Genomic DNA, 20462 nt, shown 5'->3' on the forward strand with positions numbered 1-20462 from the left:
ACAGTGGTTGTGCTCCTCTGTGAAAACACAGGGTTAATTGCAAGTTGTTGCGAGAGCCCCTTATTGCAGCCTTGGCAGCACATCAGTATTTGTTCTGGAGATTAAGCAAGAGATCCTGGTTTAAAAAATGCTGAGATCGGTGAAAACAGCATTATTTTGGTGCCTAGAAGTTTCTTAGTGCCTTAGACCAGGACTCACGAGTGCCAGGTGCTGTAAAAATGTAGAACAAGAAGACAAAACCCAGTGTCAGTTTAAGCATTTATCTGCAGGACTATTGCAAAATAAAAGCAGGCATGTTTCTTTTTGAAGCATAGCAGTCAGTCACCCCCTGCAGGAGGAATTCCTCCACGACAGCCCAGGATGGTCGTGGTTTTGATGAGACAAATCTCTCGGTGACATGTTATCTCTCCTCCTTTCCCTGGCTGTGCTATTCCCATCACTTCCCTTTGCTGGATGCGATGCTTCTGCAGCCAGAGAGTGAGGCAGTTCAGCTCCATCATCCAATGCATGAAGACATCCAGAAAGTTTTCAGTCTGAGCCATGCGATTAGCAGGACACTGGCAAAGGAGCAGGAATGTACAACTAGGACAGACAGGACTGTCTTAGGGCCAGTGTGGAAAAAATAATCTAAAAGATACAAAGCAGAGTAAAGCAGTCTTCCAGTATTGCCGCAGAAAATACCATCCCACGGTCAAACCTCTTGCAGTTGCTGCTTTGATACAACAATAATAAAAAAATAAAAAAATATTTTCTATATCCTTTGACATTTAATCACTAATTTTAAAGAAAACGAAGCGTGAAAAAGTGTACAGAATTATGACCAGAAAACCTCACCTGCCTTTTACAGCGCTTACCAGGAAAACCTGGCCTAAAATTTATTCAAGCAGAGAGTATAATTACCAGGGGGAATAAGAGCTGCCCAGAACAGTGTTTCTGGAGCTCTCAGAAAAGACTAACCATCAGGTTGTCCTGGTGCCTCACGTGAATTCTGTAACTTGGAGGCCTGTAACGTCCTGAGTGAATGGAACAGGGAAACATTTGCAACGTAACAAAACAATTACGAGATGTAGCTATGCTATAGTAGTATCGGTTGAACGGCTGTTCATTATGTAGTGTTTGTGACATGTAGAGAAAAAAAAATTATGCTGTGTTACTCTTCTCCTTATTTTTCAGCCTTGAGATTGCTAGGTCCTTACTGTCTCTAGTTTTGACATCCATGTTTTCTTCTCTTCCTTTTCCATTCTCCTTGCATTTTTTATTTTTCCTTTGCTTTCTGTCATCTGCTTCCCCTCTGTTGTTCTTAACTTTTTAAAGAAATAACCAACAGCTGAGTAGGAGAAAGAAAGAGACTTTTAAAAATATCAGATGGGGGAACTTTTCTCAGTCTGAGGGTGGGATTTGCAACCGTTAGTCTTTCTGCAGTCTGTGCTGTTGTGGCATTTCAGCAGAATCTCTTCTTTTTTTTTTTATTTCAGAAACTTCTCGCTTTGATTCCACCGTGGAAGGACTTCAGTTGGCCACCAAGGATTTTAAACATGAGGAATAACCTGGAAGAGAGTAACCGCTGTAGATTTTTGGTGTGAATCTTTGGCCATCTCCCCCCCCCCACCACCCCCCAGATATCAACCTCTCTGTCCATGTAATAAAACTCAAAACTGAGATAACTTTGTTGTGTGTGGCAAAAGGTCGTTTTCTGAAGCCGTTTGGGATTTATACCTTCTCAGTACATCCTCGAGTGTGGTACAAAGAGATTGAGGGCAAAGACCAGTGAGCAGAAAGGAGGTGACTGTTGGCTTCAGGCTCTGGTATTTAATTCACTTGTATCAGGATCCAAGGTGTTGCCACGTGAACCAGTACGTGAACTGGTAGTGATGCCTACCTGTGGGGAAAGGTGCCTGTTAACGTGTCTTACCCTACTTCTGCCTTTCATCCTGTCAGTCATAATTACATCCCAGTCTCTTTATAACCTCAAGTGGAATAAGTACCTTCCTCAGTTGCTCCTATTGTTTCATCCAGAGGTGCACAACTTACCTTCTTTTCTCCTAAAACCAGGCTTAATGCTTCCCTTCAGCTCGACTCATTTGGGACTATAGAAACGAGGAGAAAATGTCACTGTAGGCCTGATTCAAATACACTGGAGGAAAGATGTGTGTGGTTTGTGGTAGACTGGTAAGACCTATAACTAGCACTGGTAACCAGTGGTTTGATGTTTCTGTTAGTGGTATTCCTTTTGCCATTTTTTACTTAAAAATTCTTATGATGTGAGGAGAAATTTAAGCTAAAAGCAGTTGTTCCCCCCCCCTTTTTTTTTTTAATATTGTGGTTTTCCTTCATAATTAAGCATGGTGTTTATTCCTCAACGGGAACAGTAACCTTACCAGTAGCAATTCTGTTACTGAGGAAATTGTCCCAATAACACGAATAGTGGAGTACTGATTTCCAGGGGGAGATGAACAGCAGAAATTAATGAACCCTTGACAGTAAAATCTAAAATTTTGCTCGTATAAATGTCTATGTAAGGCCCACACAGGTATCAAAAAAAGCTGGAAATATTTACATATGTAGAGTGAGCTAAATTACATAGGTGATGAATTTCATCCCATGTTTTTAAAACACAATTTCATGGGTTTTTTTTTTCCCCGAGGTGTGTCTGGATTCATCTACATTCTTCTTTTTTTTTTTTTTGTGGAGGCTGTAAACAGGGCAAGGCTTCCCCACCAGCTCTCTGTTGCTCCTGCTTTTCTGGAGAAGCACAAAATTGCCCTAATGTATTGCTGTGGCGATGTGTTCTGTGCATCTATCTTTAAGGTGGTGCTTGTGATGCCCAGGAATGGAATGCCGAGGGTAGACGCAGTTGATGATGCTGAGGTGGTTGGCACTTTCACCTGCAGAAGGACAGGAGTGTAACCACGAACAGGAGGAGGAAAGCAGAAAGCAAGAGGTGTTGGTGGGACGGACCAGAAGGAGAATGGGCCCATGGGGGCAGGGGAGGATCATGAAGGACAGCTATTTATGAGAAAAATCATGAGCACTTGCTGAAATAGCAAATAATGAAGGTGAGGCAGGCAGTAGAGAGTGGAGGGAGGTGAAAGGACAAATCAAGTGACCCTTATTAACTTAATCAGAAAATTAATCAGAAAGAGCAACTTTTGTCAATTGAGACATGCATAAGGCTGGAAATTTCTTTGTAGTGAGAGGGAGTGACAGAAAAGACAATTATCACCTCACTTCTGGTGAAAAGGGTGAGAAAAGATCGATGGGAAGAGGAGAAGCAAGGAAGCTTAGGTTGTGTGTTCTTGTCAGAAATAATATTTCCCACTTCCACAGCTTCCAGATCCAGAATACCCACCCATTTATTCATTCAACTCCTCTTCCTCATCTTTCCCTGCACCCTTTTTGTTGTGCATCAGCTGAAGAGCCCATACCTGACTGCAGTCATGCTGACACTCCACCGTGGTCTAAACTGCTGATGTGTCCCCGCTCTCCACTTAAATACTGCGTATACATGTAAGCAGGTAGAGATGTATGTATTTCTAAATTAATGTTGTACCACTGGCAAAATTTACCGGCTGCACTTTTTTCTTATGTACGTGTGTGAATTTTTCCTCTCCTTGGTTGGAAATGTGCTGCTCTTCTACCAGCCGAACGTTACACAAAATGTGATGGGGAGGGGGAAGGTAATTCACGCTGGCCATAACCGCAGCTTCAGACTTACTGGGTGTACCAGTAGCAGCAAAAAAGTTAGTCTGATTTCAAGAAAATGTCACTCAAATTAGTATTTTCTTCCTCCTCGTATTTATTGCGAGAGAAATCTGAATGCCTATATTTTCTGTTACTGAATACCAACCTTCCAGAATGCTTAATATAAAAACAGTTTTCAAAATTTCACAGTATTCTTGGATGGGCGAAAGGTGTTTCATCTTTTAGTAGGGTGTTGCTAGGTTAAGTTTACTTTAACCCCCCCTGCTATCTTTGAATTTCAAAATTCACATATCTTCTTTCCTGCTCCTTTTCCCTCCCACTCACTGTCGCTAGCGTTGGTGTGCCGTGTCCCGGGGAACTAAGCTTTCTCCCGGTATGTTGAATGCTCTCTTTCGCACGATTTGTGAAGTTCAGAACCTAAAGCTTTCAGCATTGTCGTTCAGTGTCGGTGTGTCCCTGTGTTGTACCCCAAACTGGGGCCGATGCCGTGCGTGGCTCCGAGAGCGTGATACCACACCAGTGGGTTTGGGTTTTACTGGAAACTGTCATCTCTTCGGCTTGTGTGGTGGTCGCGTTAAAGCAGATTGGGTTTTCTTTAGGGGAGATAAATCTTGGTAGGCTTGCTGTCGTTTGGAAGTATGTTGATGTAGTGAGCGTGATGGACAGGGACTCCAAGCTACATCAGCTTGGAATCCATCCTTGTCTGCCTCTTTTTTTTTTTTTTTTTTTTTTTTTGGAGGCGGGGGGTTGACCCCACTAGCTCCATTCCTGTCAAAAAAAAAATAGAAAAGAACAAAAAGCTGGGTCGGTGTCTGGGGGGGTCCTGTGGAGAGCTGCGCTCCTCCGACGAGCTGTGGCGATTCCCGCCCGGGGTGCCCCGCCGTTCACCGCTTTCGGCGCTGGCTGCCGTTCCCCCGCCTTTGAGAACCGGGCGACCGATGGTGATTTTTAAAGAATTAACGGCGGTCCCTCGGGCTAACCCTCCCGGTGGAAGGCTTAGCGCCGTGCCTGACCGGTTTTGCTTGCGGGAGCCTTGCCTCCCCGTCCGTTCCCCCGCGCGTCTCCTTCAGGCGGCTTTCGTTTCCACCGGGGAAGAGCCTCGGCCATTTACTTCACACACACCCCCCGCCTCAACCCCCCTCCGCCGAGGGACGCTCCCCTCCGCCCGCCCGCCCACACGGCAGCGGCCCGGCCCCTGACGGCAGAAGGGAATCCCCGCCGCCTGGGCCGGGCCCGGCTCTTCCCGCCCTCCGGGCCCCGGCCCCTGGGGGAAGGGGCGTGTGTGGAAATGGATGAGCGGCTGCTGCGGGCCCTGGGGGGGCTCAGCCTGCAGCCCCCGCGGGGCCGCTTCGGCGGGAGGGTGGTGCTGCTGCTGCGGGGGCTGCCGGGCGCCGGGAAGAGCACCCTGGCCAGGTAAGGCGGCCGTTCCGGAGCCCCTTCGGCTCTCCTCGCCTTGGGCCCCCCCGACCGGCCGTGGGGTGGGTGTGAGAAGCCGTGAGGGGAGGCGAGGGCGGGCGGGTGAGGCAGGTGCCTCAGGCCGCTCTCTGCCCGCCCGGCTCCCGCCTGGGAGCGGGGAAGGGGAAACACTCGCTGCAGAGCACCGGGAGGAAGGCTGAGGTGGTTTTTCTGGCTCAGGAGGGAAGCGGGAGCCTCGCAGGAGCCGTTTGGAAACCTCCTCTGTCTTTCAGAAATGGCTGAAGGTTTTATTGCTGCAGCTGCCCGTACCTGCTCTCCAGATGCGCAGCCCGTAGGACCGTCTGTGTTGTTCAGAGTGAGGGAGCGGTTACCAAAAGGCACGTTTCTAGTAAGACGGACTAATCGCCCAAGCCAAGGTAGTTGTTGTTGTTGCTGTTCCTTCTCTAAAAAGTGCCAGAGTGGTGCTTTTTTTTTTTTTTTTGTGGTTAATCACAAACACAGTAAACTACTTCCTGTCTCTTACTGTGAAAATTGACAACTCTGACATCTGTTTCCATGATGTCCTGCACTCCGGGTCGGAGCTGTAGGGGCGTACAAAATGGGCAGAGCGGACCATTCCACTCCAACAGCTCCAAGGCTGATTAAAAATAGGTGGAAAAACCCAGAGGGAAGTGCTGGGAGACGGCACCGCAGTCGGTGTGACGCAGCGTAGCCATAATCTGGTATCACAGAATCTCAGGGTTTTGTATCTCACAGCTCCGGGTGCCATCAAAAGAGGAACGTTTGCCATCATCTTCCTCTGCTCGGGCGAGGAACCCGTGCTGGGATCACGAGCTGCCACAGGAAGGGCCCTGCTGTGAAAGAAGCCGTGTGATACACTGCGTTAATCTACAGTTTCCTCTTTTTGGTACCGTTCTTTCTGGGCACGCTGTGCCTTCTGCCTCACAGGACTTCTGCAAGGGGAGGCTCTTTAATGAGTGGCCAAATGCTGTGTTTTTACTGATGCCCAAAATGCATGTGTCTCCCTAAAGAGCTCATGTAAGGCCCTTCTTCAGAGGGGTTTGGGTCTTCTCCTAGTACAGTAAGAATGTAATGGTCTGGGCCATATTCTCAGGCAATGCAAATAACTGACCTATTTTTTTAGATCAAAACACAAGATATTAATGACAGATTTACAAAAGCAGTTATAAATATTTAGTCCCCTGTGAGATGAATGTTTGAGGAACTTACTCTGTTTTCTAGCCCCTGTTAATTGTATCATTGCGTTGAGCCATTCAGCAGTACACAAGATCAAAGGGCAGCTGTAAAAATGGCATTTAGTAGCTTTCCATTAACTCTGTCCAGATTATGAAAAGACTGTGCCAAGAAACTTCTGACATTTGCTATTCCCATGTTGTGTACCTTTTGGTGTTGGTAAATGCAATGTGCTAGGCAAAGCAATGTTTGCAGAAAATTACTGCGACAAAGCTCAGTGCGAGATCCTACTGGAGGAGGAAGGTGATTATTTATTTGCAAAAGACCTTGGTGAGCTCATTTTACCCATTCAACTTTATTCTCTCGGATTTTATTCACTCACACTATCACAGCTAAATACTTGCAAGTACCAAGGGGCATGTGCACAGGTGCTCTGCCCAAAATTGGAGAGGCCAAGGACCTTCTGCTGTCCCATCCTCACTTTCTTTTCTGGGTTCCTCTTGGTCGGTGGTGACAGACAGGGAGGGTTTTGGTCAGGTCTGTTATGCCATCTCGCAGCCAGCGGTTTCTATGCTGCCAGTTTTGCCTCTGACTTTTGCTTACTTGGTGCTCCATGAATCTTAGGCAGGGTTTTTTTGCCCATTTTCATTTTCCTGTTTTGGCTGTTTTTTCAGCTGCAGCCTCCTCCTCCTTTGGAACAAGGGGAAGAAGGACAGGGTGTGCAGGCTGGTGTGACCTGCTGGCCATCCTCTTGCTCTCAGAGTGTGCAGGTCATCTGTGCTGGGCCTTAGCCGAGTGCTGGCCTTTGGGGGGGGTGTAAACAGCACCTTCCCCAGTTTTATTGCTGTTAACGATGTTCTTGGTAGTCAGCGTGTACCACTGTTTTAGCCTTTGGTGTTTCTTCTGGTGCTTTCACACACCCACCTCCCCCCTCCCCCCTTTTTTCAGTCTTAGTATCGGCCAGTATTTCAGTTACAACCTGTACATCTTTACAAAGCTCAGAAGTGTCACAAACCATGAATGTTATCACTGGTGATATCACAACCTGGTGATAGCTCCAGCAGGAAGGACCCTTCTCCGTTTGGCACGCAGGCCTAGGAACAACCTCACATCCGTGACTCGTTTCCCTGACATTTCAGTGTCAGCCAGCGCTGTCTGGATATAGCTTTGTAAGATTTAGTTATGGCATCTTCATTAAAATGATTTCCCCATCCCAGTCCCTCCCCCAGCTCAGAGCAGCTGACACCGGTACAGATCGGTTCAGGTCTGGTTTTTGGGTTCTGGTAAAGACAGCCAAGGGGCCAGCTGTGATACATTGAATAATCAAGGCAGAACAAGGAGCTGGTCTGCTCACCACCAACCTCCAGACCTTTTCACTTCACTGTTAAGGATATGCTTCCCTGCACCACATATTTTAGGTGACCGTAACCATCTCCCTCTAACCATTCACCGTACGTCACCACCAGCAGAAGCACATAGGAGAAGAGGGGCACCTGGGAGTTGCATCTCCAATAGCCTCCATCAGGTGTGTGCAACGCTCTCCCCTCGACTCCACAGTATGGATTTTGTGATCAGACCGAGGCAACTACTAAGAAAACAGTTATCTGAGGTGCAGTAGCAGGTATAGCTTCCAAAAATGCCTCCAAAAATCAAATGAGCTGCATACAAGCTCATACCTGCTTCCCCAACAGACTCGTCGTTGCACAGTAGCTGTATTTCCAGCTCTTCTACAGTCTGTTGCTGTGATGCACAGCTCAAGTAACATCTAACCCTCTGTCTAGCAGTTTTGCTCAAGCACTAGGCTGGGCATGATCAAACATGCAACTTATCAGCCACTGCTGTTGATTTATCAGTCAACATGAGGTTGTTCTTGTACTCCTTTACGAAGCACAGAGGGAACAATCTTCCGTAAAGGAAAAAAATGCATTGGCACTGAGGCATCACTGCTTAGAGTAATCTGCGTCTTCTCCAGTTCTCTCTGCTGCTTTTGCCCAGTCGGTCCCAGCACCTCCAGCCCTGGGCCAGCCCTGCCGCCGTTACCAGCACCCCGACCCCGCTGCAGAGCTGCACCTCGGACAGGACTTCAGCTCTGCACCTCCTGCTGCCAGGTGGCAACGCACTGTAAACATTCACCTTCGTCTAAAACTGCTTCAGGTGCTTCTTCTGAATGTGTTTATCAAATATGATGCATGTGTTCTGCCAACAGCACAGCTGTTGGCTGGCAGGCCTCCGCAGGGGCAAAGTCCTCAGGGCACTAGAAGTTGTTAAAATCCAGCAGAGAGCCGATAGTGCTGGGCATGTGCTCCAGATCTCATTGTTCTGATTTTCTGCTGAAACTGAAGACCTTTAAACACCACAGGGAACGCTTTGTGTTAGGAACAGTGACCGGAGCAAGTGGTTGTATGCGATGTCAGTACATACGTGTTCTGATCGCCGAAGTAGCTTGGGAATTTACCGGCTCTGAGATCTGCCTGACATACTGTTCTGTTGCCTTCTGAGTACTGAAAATGTTCCTTCCAATCTGCTTACCAGGCTCAAATCAGAATTTATTTTCAAAATTTCTGTTGGAAAAACACGACAGCCTATGAAATACAGTTATGGATTTTTTTTATCTCCAGTGATATTACTGGTGATCATGGAGACTTCTCCCAAGTACTCTAAATGCATCCAGCTAGTTGAAACCCTGAACAATTATTTTATTGTCTATACATACAGTTAAACCCTGCAATGATTGTTTGAAAGCACTGAAGATGATATTTAGAAAAAAGGCAACTTAAAAACAGTATAAATTATGGGAACAGATCTTCAGAGGAATAACCCAGAAGACTCTAAAACCACCTGTCTGTTTGCTGAGGCGGTTGTTACAAGGCTCCTGTGGTCAAACAGAAACACAGCTAGATTTTCAACAGAAAGATTCTCCTTTTTTAGTCCCAGCGGCCATCACAAATCTGACTGGGGTGAGACAGCAGATGAGCGTGCACCAACGTCGAACACCACATCGTTCAGCATCATCCTTGCTACCTGGGCTGCTGGTGGGGTTGCCGTGGGCAGACGGTGAAGCTTGTGCCTCTGCACGGCGTCGTGTTTCCAGGGGCTTTATCAGTTCCCAGGCCCTCCTGGTAGGTACGTGAAGTTTGCTGCTGTTGTGTCAGACCTGAAGAGCAGAAGCATCGGAAAGCTTTTTTTTTTTTTCTCCCAAACTGTATCAGCCAATCTAGTGAGATACGGTACCTGGCATGGAAAGCTGCTTCGCCTTGAGGAAAGGAGGTGAAAGGGTTTCGGGAGATTTATTGCAAGTGGAGGAAACATTGCCCTTTTTTTTTTTTCTTTTATTTTTTTAATCCTTTGTATTTTCTGAAACAGCAGCAAACTTTTCTTTAGCAAGATCTAGAGCATACTGTATTTTGTATCTACTGCAAGACAGAGAGCTGTAGCACTTCGCAGTTAAATGTCCAAGTAGGCAAATTAATACTGAACCTTTGACAGATACTGCTTATCACCATGCAGTGCTTCAAGTTCAGTGGCTTTTAAAAAAAAATAAATGTAAACATAGCTTATATATACTCTTTGATCTTGCAAAGAGATTTCATTTTCCTTCTGCTCCTTAGTACGCTTTGCACTTACTGATCTAATGGCAATGGGTAGTTTTCATTTGACAGGGCTGCTCAAACTACGTTAATTAATAACAGTGGTCACAAGTTCTCCCATTTTGCATAGCTGGTGTATATTTTGCTAAAATATAGGCATTTTTATTGCGTGATTATTGAAAACCTTTCTTCTAAACCAGCTTGTGGTCCTGTGTAGATCGTAGAAGGCTTATTTCTCAAGAAACATACTAAAGAGGTTTGGGTGCCCTTGGAAATTTTACAAGGGACAGAAGAAACAGGAGTTTTGTCAGCTTCATGGGTAGTAGGGGATTACAGAAATGGTCATAAAATTTAGTGTCAGTTTGGTTGTTTTAGAAAGCGAAAAGTTAAAAACAGCAAAATAAGCAGGAGGTAAAACATCATCTTTTCCCCACTCTAATGTTTTCTTATGTTGCTGTTCATAGGAGTTTGTTTGGTATGACTATAGCAAATGTGACAGTAATTCATAGTTCTTAGCACATTTTGTGCCATATTTTTCCTCCTTTGAAGCACAAGTTTTATCTACTTTAATTAATTGCCAGTGATATGAGGATAGTAGACTGAGTTTACAGATAATCACATACTATTTAGATTGCTTAAGGGTTAATATCAAAGCTCCCATGTGAGTGTGCATATATGTGTTAAGAAATTAGTAATGTATATGCTAAGAAAATTTTAAAAATTTGCACTGGTTAAGAACATTTTTAAAAGAAACACTGAGCAAGAAAAAAATATTTTGAGATCTTTTGTTTATGTGTACAATTTTATGTGCCTATTGGTAGCTAAAGGGACGACACATATTTTAGCACAGTCTATTTTTTAGAGAAGAGGTTGCGATGCAGATGGGTAAAGCAGTGGGAAAGGTGAGGTGCTGAATTACAGTGAGAGCTGAATATATCAGTTTATCAGCACAAGAGTAACCAGATAAGCGTTAGGTGCTCCCATGCTTTTCATGATAAGAATTCTTTGCCTGGGACCAAAATTAAAGCAAAAATAATTTGACTGTTTGCTAACAGTTTGCAACATGACTTTTGTTAGATCTGTTTGTCCAGCAGTAATTATCTGAATAAAACATCTCTTTGGAGCTTGAAGATAACGACATGTGGGTGCTAAATGATACGTAACAGTGGCTACAGCCCGGTCCTGGCCAGTCCGTCAGCAGTGAGTCTCTGCTCTCTGGGGTGATAGCAACCACAAAATAATATTAATTGATCAGCAGATGGTAGAAGTTACAGTGGAGGCGGAACAAAGTCAGAAGCTGGCCTTTATTCAGCTAAATGCAACGTGCAATCCTAGTGAAGAATTGCTGCTAGCAGACAGATGAGGGTAAAATTGGTAAGTACATGGTTAGGGCAGAGCTAGAGATGACAGAATTAAGCCTTTTCTGTCTGTGTCTGGTTTTTGCTGATAACCTCGAGGCACCTTTTCCCTTGCAGTTGCTCAATTAGATAAGACATTGAGAAATAGTTGTTTTGCAGCTTATGGGGATGGAAGAGAAGCATTTTGTCAGGGAAGCCGAAATAAATCCGAGGGACTGGAGACCTGTGTGTGGTGTGAGATAGCAGGGCAGCAGCATCCATGTCTGAGAGCCACAAGGTTTCTCAGTTGGCCTTACTTTCTTTTCCAGAGACATTCTGGGCCTTAGGGAGACGGGGAGTAGCGAGATGATGCTGTGGGCTCTCCCTGACTTCTTGCAGAGACTCCCTCCTCCCCCAACACTCCCTTCATTGAAAAAAATAGACAATTGTCTGTGGACACAAATAAGTCTGGATTGCACACAAATGGGAACGCAATTTTGCATTGAGATTATTTTTTTTTTAATGCTCTCTAAGGACTGGCAGAGGAATGCTTCATATTTAAGCCACCACCTAAGCCAGCGCTTCCACCTCCTAGAGCCCGTCGCTGTCTGCGAGGCAGCTGGTCAGCTTACGGCAGGACACACGTCCACCCGCCGTGGGCATCCTGGGTCTGAATGACCATCGCGGTGGGGATGCATGAGTGTGAGGAGGAGGGGGATTGCCCTGTGCCACTCACCACAGGGGACCGGTTTTATGGATCTGTTGCATTTGGGGCTGCCAATCTAGGCAGTTCAGATTTGTTTATAAAATATGTTTGAAAGCTGAAAATAAATAAATATTATTCAACCCTACAAGGGGAGGATTAAGTAAAACAGGGACAAGTGAAAAGCAGAAAGAACCATGAAATCGCAACAAATACCAAGAAATACTGACTGATCACTTGGATATTTGTTTGCAAATTACAAAAAAAAAGTGTTATGTGCTTCGTAGCCAAAAAAAAAGAAAAAAAAAAAAAGAACAAGACAAACTGCTGGTAACATTGACCATCTTTACTAAATAACGAATCATTCTTCCTGGTTATCTTCAAAAATCTCTCTGTAGCAAAACTCCCATGGTCAAATTGTCTTTTGAGCCCAACTTTCATGGGATTAGCAGGTTTGGTTGTGTTTTTTTTATTTATTTTATTTATAATTGTACCTTCTCAGATAACTCAGAAAGGAAACTGAATATATTAATATGATTAAAGACTCATATGTTGGTAGTCCAGTGTAGATTTCTCTGCTGAATTAAAGAAATCAAGGCCATGCCTTTAAGCTCCATTCCTTTCCTCCTATGTGTCCGTCTGCTGATTACATTACTTTCAGATCCTTTAAGCTGGGATTTTTCAAATGATGCACTGTGCATATTTGCAGAGCATTCATATGGCTCTTGATTTAATGGTCTCTATTAAAGGTATGCATTATACTAATCCTTCTTTCATCTTTTTTTTTTTCAGACAACTGAAACGTGACCATCCCAGTGCTGTAGTTCTTAGTACTGATGACTTCTTTATCGAAAATGGCGTATACATGTTTGAGCCTGACTTCCTAGAGGATGCGCACAAATGGAACCAGAAGAGAGGTGACTGAACTCAATCCAGAGCTTTTGCAGAATAGTTTTGTTTTTCAGTCTGTCTTTAAACTTAGCCCCCAAAATAAAAGATTTCACAGTGGTGTCATACACTGCAGTTCATGGGGTACTGGTTAAAAAAACACATTTACCACTTCTGATTTTATTTCTTCTGCCTTGTAAGAGAGAAATTTATAAGTGAAGAAGTGTTGGTGATTGATAGATGTTATTTTAGAAGGACTATTAGTTAGCACTGCTGAAGCTTGGTAACAGCAGGTGGCATGCAAATACCAGCCCAGCAGCTGCTCAGTACAGCTGTACGCACCGCATCCCTCAGACTGTGATGGCTTAGGTGTCTGTCCTGACTTGGAAGTAGGTGTTACAGGGTGGGAGTTAGTGATAGCCAGGAAGAAAACTTGCAAACCTAATTATAAGTTTGAGAATGAAACAACCCAGGTCGCTACTTCAGAGAGAACAATGTAACATGCTTTTGTGGCTGTGTGCTGGACTCATTTCTAGCAATGGCAAACGCTTTGAGACCGTATAACAGGGATCTTTTGCAAATAACAGTAATTTTCAGCTGTTGTAAATTCCTAGTGATACTGCTAAGTATGTTTTACGAGAAGTTCAGATCTTGCCACTGCACGCAGCCAGCGGCTGCATCACCTCCTCCAGGAGAGCACCTGCTGGGCCCTGACCTCTGCTCACGATGGGTGGTAGCTACAAAACCGTCTGGTAGGGAACCAAGGGTGCTGGCAGTGGGCGAAGAGAGGACACTTTGGGGCTAGTGAGACCTGGCTCGGTCTGTTATTTAGTCCATGTTCACTTTACTTAATGTGTTTGTTACATTACAGCACGCAAGGCAATGAAGAATGGGAAAAGCCCCATCATTATTGATAATACCAACATCCATGCTTGGGAGATGAAGCCGTATGTGCTGATGGTAGGGAAAGCTCTGATGTATTGCTTTTATATGCTCAGCTGTGACATTTCAGAGGTGACCTGACTGAAACAGTTCTTAACATGGCTAAAAAGAATTACTTCTATTTGCCCTTAGTTCTCTAATTATAGCTAATGATTGATACTGTGAAGAAGTAGGGGAAGAAGTGCCAGTGTAGTTGTTTTATCTAGTCAGCCATACACCTCAGTGAAGACAAAATTACGTGAAAAGATTGTCTTTGAACTTGCCCTGTAACTTCTTGGCAATCAAGATGTCTTCCCCAGTAGTGACATGAATTGAACAGTTCCCAAACTATTTGTTGACAAAGATATTAAGATATGACTAACAATTTTAGTTTATGACTTGTGAAAAATAAATAGTCTTCAAAGACACATTGGTATCTCGTGTCAGGAGTTCTGGCAGAGATGGCAATATTTTTTAGTACAGTTTCATAATTTGGCCTCTCTGCTAACACTATACTCATGCTTCTCTTCTTGGGTTATGGTCTTGTCAGTTAAAAAATTTAGGTCTAAGTATTGCTTGTATGGGAGCACAAAAGTGGTGGGAATTCATAGAGGTGCTGGACAGCCTGGACATGTCACTTCAGCAGCAGTTGTGAATGCTTGTGGGTGACTAGGAAGCAAGTGAGAGAGCACAGGCAGAGGTGGGTCAGATGTGAAAAGGTCAACAGATCTCCCTGCCTCCTTTCCCCTAAATCAAAACAAAAGCAATCAATACTGTATTAAATATATATTATGCATTTTTGTGTATATATGTGTGTATGTGTGCATATATATATATATACACACATATATGTGCACAGAGATGTTGCTTTACCTTGAAAAAAATTGAGGCCTGTAGACTCAGTGGCTGGAAATAGCAGGACTGACAGATGTTGACCTCACACTCCCAGAAGCTCCAGATTGCCGTGGCCAGCCTGTGGCTCTTGAACCATCTGTGATCTCCAGAGAGTTCAAGTGCCAGGGTGCCATTGCCACGGGGGTTGGATGGGGACTGAGGGCAATGCTGAGGCAAGTTTTGCTGGAAGACCCAAATTCTTTGATGCAGAAGGAAATAACAAGCTGGGACTCAGCTTGATGGGAATCATGGTTATCTTCCTTTTTCTGGCTCCTGGTACATATGATACATCTCTTAGCCAGATAAAATCTCAGGGGGGTTGGCAGATTGGCTACTCCTGAGCTCGGCAGCCGTATGTCTAAAACGTCTGTGTCCTCCTTCAGGCACGTGAAAATGGATATGAAGTTACATTCCAAGAACCAGATACACCCTGGAAGTTCAATGTTCAAGAACTGACAAGGTACATCTTTTTCTCTTTGATATAGCAGACAGCTTCTCATTTTATTGATGTGCTCTGAGGAAGGCCAGCCCTTTTCCTCTTCATATACCCTAAAAAGTAACCTAGTAAATGATGACAGAATGATTGTCGTGGAAATTTTCTATTACTCAGTACCTGCTCTGCAGTGAATTCAGCCCTGAAAGAGCCTGACTGTGCTGAAGTGAGTCAGGTAGTAGAAAAAGCAACGCCCCCTGCCTCCTGCCACAAAGTGTGTATTTCTACTGCAAGCTTCTTGGGGCAGGAACCCTGATTTGCATTCTGGATTTTGAGCAGCACTCTTGTGTTTGGGCAAAAAAACATGTCTAAGCACTACAGACAATATTCAGACTTCTGTTCTTAAAAAAATCTAACCATAACAAAGATTGTCTTGCTGTGGGGTGCTACATTAAATGTGGTCAAGAAATGGGGTTCTGGAGATCTTCCTGAAGATCTTAGCGTGCACACACAAAAGGGATACAACAAATCTACCAAATCTGCATAATGTGGTAGGATATAGAGGGAGCCAAATGTGGCTCTAAGTCTGTTAGTTTGGCTAGAGGCTGCAGTGTTAATGGTTATATCACAAAGAACTCCACGCAGGCTAATTTTCCAGCCTTTAACCAACCCGCTGTAAACTATGTTACAGTAACGAGTGCCCTCCTATCTATTTGATCCAGAAGCTAACACGTGCTAACTTATTTGTTATCACAAGGAAGCAGGGCATGGGTACTTCATTCCAACTGATTTATTTGTTTTATACCAGCTAGGAACTCCAGTCAAAAGTCAGCACCAGCTGGGAGGCATTTGTAGGGCACCACTGCAGAGACAGATTTCACTGGTGACCGTTCATTATAGGCTGAGCTACTCAGTAACTTGTATTTTGTTTTATTAATCATTTGAAACAAGTCAGCTTTTTATAGTAATATCGTAAAGTTAATCCACATACACTCGGTTTGGAGCAGCTCTTTGGCAAAGGATTCAGGGGCAGCTGAAGGTTGCTCCCGGTCTGGTTCCACATCGTGTCTTTACTGGCAGTAGGGTTTGTGCCGGTTGCTGGCCCCAGGCACAGGCTGCATGCGCATGGCTTCTTCGCAATTGGGATGCTGCAGCTGGCAACCTGCTGCGGTGCTGTCACCTTAATTCCACCAGGGAAAAAAACTTGTTGAGCCCTGCTGGATTTGCACAACACAAGGTTTTGGAAATACAGATGCAGGACGAACTTAGATTCTAGGTCACAGGTTGTGCCTTAAAGCTAAATGGCAAAAACCAAAGATACTCAGAGTTTGCAGACTCACAGACAAGCAGGATTTCCTAGTGGTCTTTGGAAAAACAATTCCCACTGACATGTTGAGAGACTGTGGCTGTTTCTGGTCTCTCCAGAAAGCCCTGCATGGTTGAGTATCCTGTTTCTCTCCCTCTCAAACTTGTCATTTACAAATCTGCCCTGGAGCCTGAGCCATGTCAGGTATGATTTTTCCCCACTTGTACTCAGACAAAGCAACATTTTTTTGACCTCTATACTTGCTGATTGTAAGTCAATGTCTGGGCTATCATCTACAGCCATTGTCTGCATTTCTTCAGGTGTACAAAAGCTCACCCTGGGGCTAACAAGCCATTAGCACTAAAACCCAGCGATAGTCATGTGAAATAATAGAGGTCGTCTATGTAGCTCTGTCTAACTTCTTACGTCCTGGCTGCCCACAAAAATACATGTGTTGTTACATGTTTCAGGTGTCACAATAATAATATTTTGAAGAAGTAGGTGGAAGTGAACAACCATTTGGGAAAAAAGGCTAGAAATAGATCAGTGGGGACATGAACCATTATTCTGAACGTCAGAAACCTTAGCAAGCTTAAGGTAACCTCTGATACCTGGGCAGCTAAATACTTGTGTTTTCTGTTAATTTTGACTCTACAGAAGGAATATTCATCATGTCCCTCGACAAAAGATACAGCGGATGAAAGAACAATATGAGCACAACGTTACCTTCCACAGTGTTCTTTGGGCTGAAAAACCAAGCAGAGATGAGAGAAGCTCCAGTGGACCAAATGCAGCTCATGGCATGGGTGCCCATTCCAACCCCCCTCCAGCCTTCTCGAACAGAAGACTTCACGTAGCACGTACAAACAACATGCCATTTAACTGAGGTGGATTCCTCAGTGTATATTTTAATTATCAGGGTATAAAAATCTCTAGTTTTACATTTTTTCTAAACTTTTTTATTCTTGTATTTTTCTAAACTGTTTTTAATTCTTGTATTTTTCTACTACATTTTTAAATCTCTACTACAATTTTAAATTTCTTAGAACTCTTTAAATGTCACTGGATTATGATCTCACAGCTCTACATGACTAATCTAAGAACACTATCCCCAGTACAAACTGTACTCCCTCTCGTCTGTCTTCCTCCACAAAAATCCATTCAAGCTTACAGTGAAATTTACCGGCTGTAACACACTTTTTGTTTGTTTGTTTTTTTCTGCATTGTGCTCTGTCACTAATAGATAAAATATTCCTAAATTCTTTCTTTCTTACAGGCCATGTGGCCAATTCCTTCTCCATGCAGTTGTCATTTCTTGCCATTTTAATACTTTATATCTGGCTGTATAACCTTTTGTATCTTCCCACTCCATCTTGCCTAGAGCATTACTGCTAGCTTTAAGAGAGGCGAAGCGAATGGCAGAAAAGGGAGCTCTAACAGGTTGTAGGAAGGTGTGATGCTGTGCCCTATCCACATGTCTGCTGTCTGGATCCAGATGGGTGAGCAGAGAAGCTATCCTGCAGTAGTTTTATCGCTGTTGTTAAATTCTGCTGATTATGTCCTCATTAAGAACCCTTGTGAAACATTTTTAAAACTCAGCATTTGTGATGGCAATTTTTTTTAAGTAGGTGTGGATTATTAGGCAGTGCTTATAGAACGGGACACTAGCGAGTGGTTTTGCAGTAGGAAATGAAGACAGCTCACATTGGACACTAAGAAACGTGGGTATAGCTGCGATTCATCTAGTAATTTAGCAGAGGTATAAAGAAATACCCTGTTGCTGGAGAAAAGCCAGGCTGTCTTCTTGACACAGTAGATGTACAAGATGGTAAACTAGGGGGCCTCAGGACCTGGCTCTGCCGTATTGCACAAACTTTTACAGAACTACCTGCAAGCGTGTGTCAGCCCATTACAGTTCTCCAGTCCTGGTACAACATCCAGCGTGGTAACAGGAGCCAGCCCCTGTGCCACTTCTGACAGCCAAACAGCTATTCTAACACTGCAGAGGGTGACAAAACTGATTGATTGGTTTAGACTGGAACAAAGATCGTGCTGTAATTTAAGAAAACATCAGAATCAAAGTAATGGCTTATAAAATGTCATCAAACCTTCAGTCACACTAATGCTATTGTATGATACATGTTTGTGTGAGAAATGTATAATTACTCAACTCCAAATTATATTGCAGATGAAATGTCATTTCCATGAGTCTTTGTTTTTGTAATATAGCTTTATTAAATACAATCAGGATTTAATGGACAAAGTGTAAAAATAATTTGAATTTGAAATATATACAATACTGTACATGTGCATTTAGTAGCATTTTCAGGGGTTTTGTCTTTGTAGCATTCTGCAGGCTGGTAATGAGTCCTCAGGTTCCTTTGTGTCCTTCTGAAGAGCCTCAGCTACTTTAGAACTGCTTTTTGATGAGTTATTTGCTTCCCCAGGAGACCTGGAACTATTTTTGGGTAAAAGATCATCAGATTAATTAGTAGCTATTGTACTGCTGTTTTCATTTACATAATCAATCTTCTTTTCTTCTCGTAAATTATTCATGAGTGCTTGTGTATTAATCATTGCAAGTTCTTCATCAGCAACCAGGTCATTCTCAGGAAGACAGACAGTTTCTCTCAATTTTCTACAGGGGGTGACATGAGCAATATTCTGATTTGTTTCTTTTGATGACTTGCTACGCTGTAAACCCAAACTTCGTGGAGGCTGAAATGCTTTTTTTAAAGATGGAGAAAATACTGAACACATTGGTGGCAGTGGTGGAGGAGCAGGTATACAACTGAGGAAGTCCATAGCTTTTCTCTTTTTGCTGTTTTTGGGATGGTCTTCATTGATTGTAGCAGATGAAGGTGTTTTTACTGACCCTTGTGTGACAAGTTTCCTATTCGGTGTGCTAGTTGACAAAGGGCTTGGATGCTTTATTTCAATTTTGGAAGAGATCTAGTTAAAAAGAAATAAGTTTTATGTTGACTAGAATGTCCTATTTCATTAGCTTCCTCAATTACTTCCACAAAACAGGGGCAGGGGGAACTGATACAGAACCACTGCGTCATCATTCATGTCCAACTTAACCTTAGTTTTATATCTTCTGACAGTGACTACTATTATTCTTTCAAGTATTGATGCTTGATAAATCACTGTTTACATATACATTAAGACAGCACATTTACGTGTTGTTTCTGCAGTCTAAGCTAAATTTAGATGGTAAGAAATCAAAACACTCATAAAAAGGAGTTAAGTCTTCTACTTCATTGCATATATCCTCAACAGGTTGTTAAATAGGAAAAAACAAGGAAAAAGGGATATAGACCAAAAAACTTGAAGATAACAATACACGCAAGATAGATGCTGCACAGCAAATAATTCAAACGCATGCTTAACTTGAGAATACATTTAATGTCTCAGTTGTTTTAACCTGGTTAATATATTTAATAAATAATGACTATAAACAAAACCTTCAGAATTAAATATTAGCACTCTCTCTGAAATGGAAAAGGATGCCTTATAAGCTTAAATTTAGTCCCCGGGAATTGATATCACATCAGGGTGTTTCCACCTCCCTCACTACTAGTGGCAGGAAAAATTTTTGTTCTGACTGCACTCAGTACTCCACATCAGGAACAGCTTGCCACCAGCAGCCCTCCTAGGAAACCCGAGTACTACTTAACTCAATTTTTGTCAAGACTGCTATAAAATATAAACATTTACTAGGTGATACCTCTTCCCTTTTAAATCCTGGAAACTGAACAATATCTAGGAAAAGATGACCAGGAGGTGAATTCTCTAAACAAAGGTAAGAACTGCAGAATGCCATGAAAAGAAAAAGTTACAGATCAAGATTTTTCTTTCCAGTAACATCCATGTCAGATAATCTTCACAGTGGGACCAAGGAAGTGATAAATCATCTACAGGGAAAGGATGATTCCTTTTAATCATATAAAATTCAGAATATTTAAAGTATGCTGTGAAAACACAGGCCACAATGGAGGTTTTCATGTACTGCTTGGAGGAAGTGTAGTCTCACAGTTCCTCCTGGGGAATAATCCTAAACCCACACACAGAGAAAACT

At 43.4% G+C, this 20462-nt stretch overlaps 3 protein-coding genes across 11 annotated transcripts in view; 2 read left to right on the forward strand and 1 right to left on the reverse strand.

Annotated features, from left to right (window-relative positions):
- Positions 1 to 1657, forward strand: part of N4BP2L2 (NEDD4 binding protein 2 like 2) — a 49624-nt gene extending 47967 nt beyond the window's left edge. For all 7 annotated transcript variants that reach the window (XM_075050627.1, XM_075050630.1, XM_075050632.1 and 4 more), the window contains one exon: positions 1476 to 1657. The gene's annotated coding sequence lies outside the window, so the exon portion shown is untranslated. The remainder of the gene's footprint in view (positions 1 to 1475) is intronic.
- A 3245-nt stretch (positions 1658 to 4902) lies between these two features.
- N4BP2L1 (NEDD4 binding protein 2 like 1) lies at positions 4903 to 18580 on the forward strand. 2 transcript variants are annotated; one of them, XM_075050617.1, is made up of 5 exons: positions 4903 to 5115; positions 12732 to 12856; positions 13699 to 13787; positions 15026 to 15102; positions 17039 to 18580. In XM_075050617.1, the coding sequence occupies exons 1-5, from the start codon at positions 4991 to 4993 to the stop codon at positions 17265 to 17267; spliced, it is 645 nt and encodes a 214-aa protein (XP_074906718.1). In that variant the 5' UTR covers positions 4903 to 4990; the 3' UTR covers positions 17268 to 18580. The 2 variants fall into 2 exon arrangements, with proteins under 2 accessions (XP_074906718.1, XP_074906719.1); XM_075050618.1 differs by lacking the exon at positions 4903 to 5115 and adding an exon at positions 12333 to 12391.
- A 285-nt stretch (positions 18581 to 18865) lies between these two features.
- Positions 18866 to 20462, reverse strand: part of BRCA2 (BRCA2 DNA repair associated) — a 42558-nt gene continuing 40961 nt past the window's right edge. For both annotated transcript variants that reach the window (XM_075050614.1, XM_075050613.1), the window contains exon 27: positions 18866 to 19333. In XM_075050614.1, the coding sequence (XP_074906715.1) occupies positions 18866 to 19333 (468 nt within the window). The remainder of the gene's footprint in view (positions 19334 to 20462) is intronic.

This window comes from Buteo buteo, chromosome 18, assembly GCF_964188355.1.
Source record: "Buteo buteo chromosome 18, bButBut1.hap1.1, whole genome shotgun sequence".
NCBI lineage: Eukaryota > Metazoa > Chordata > Aves > Accipitriformes > Accipitridae > Buteo > Buteo buteo.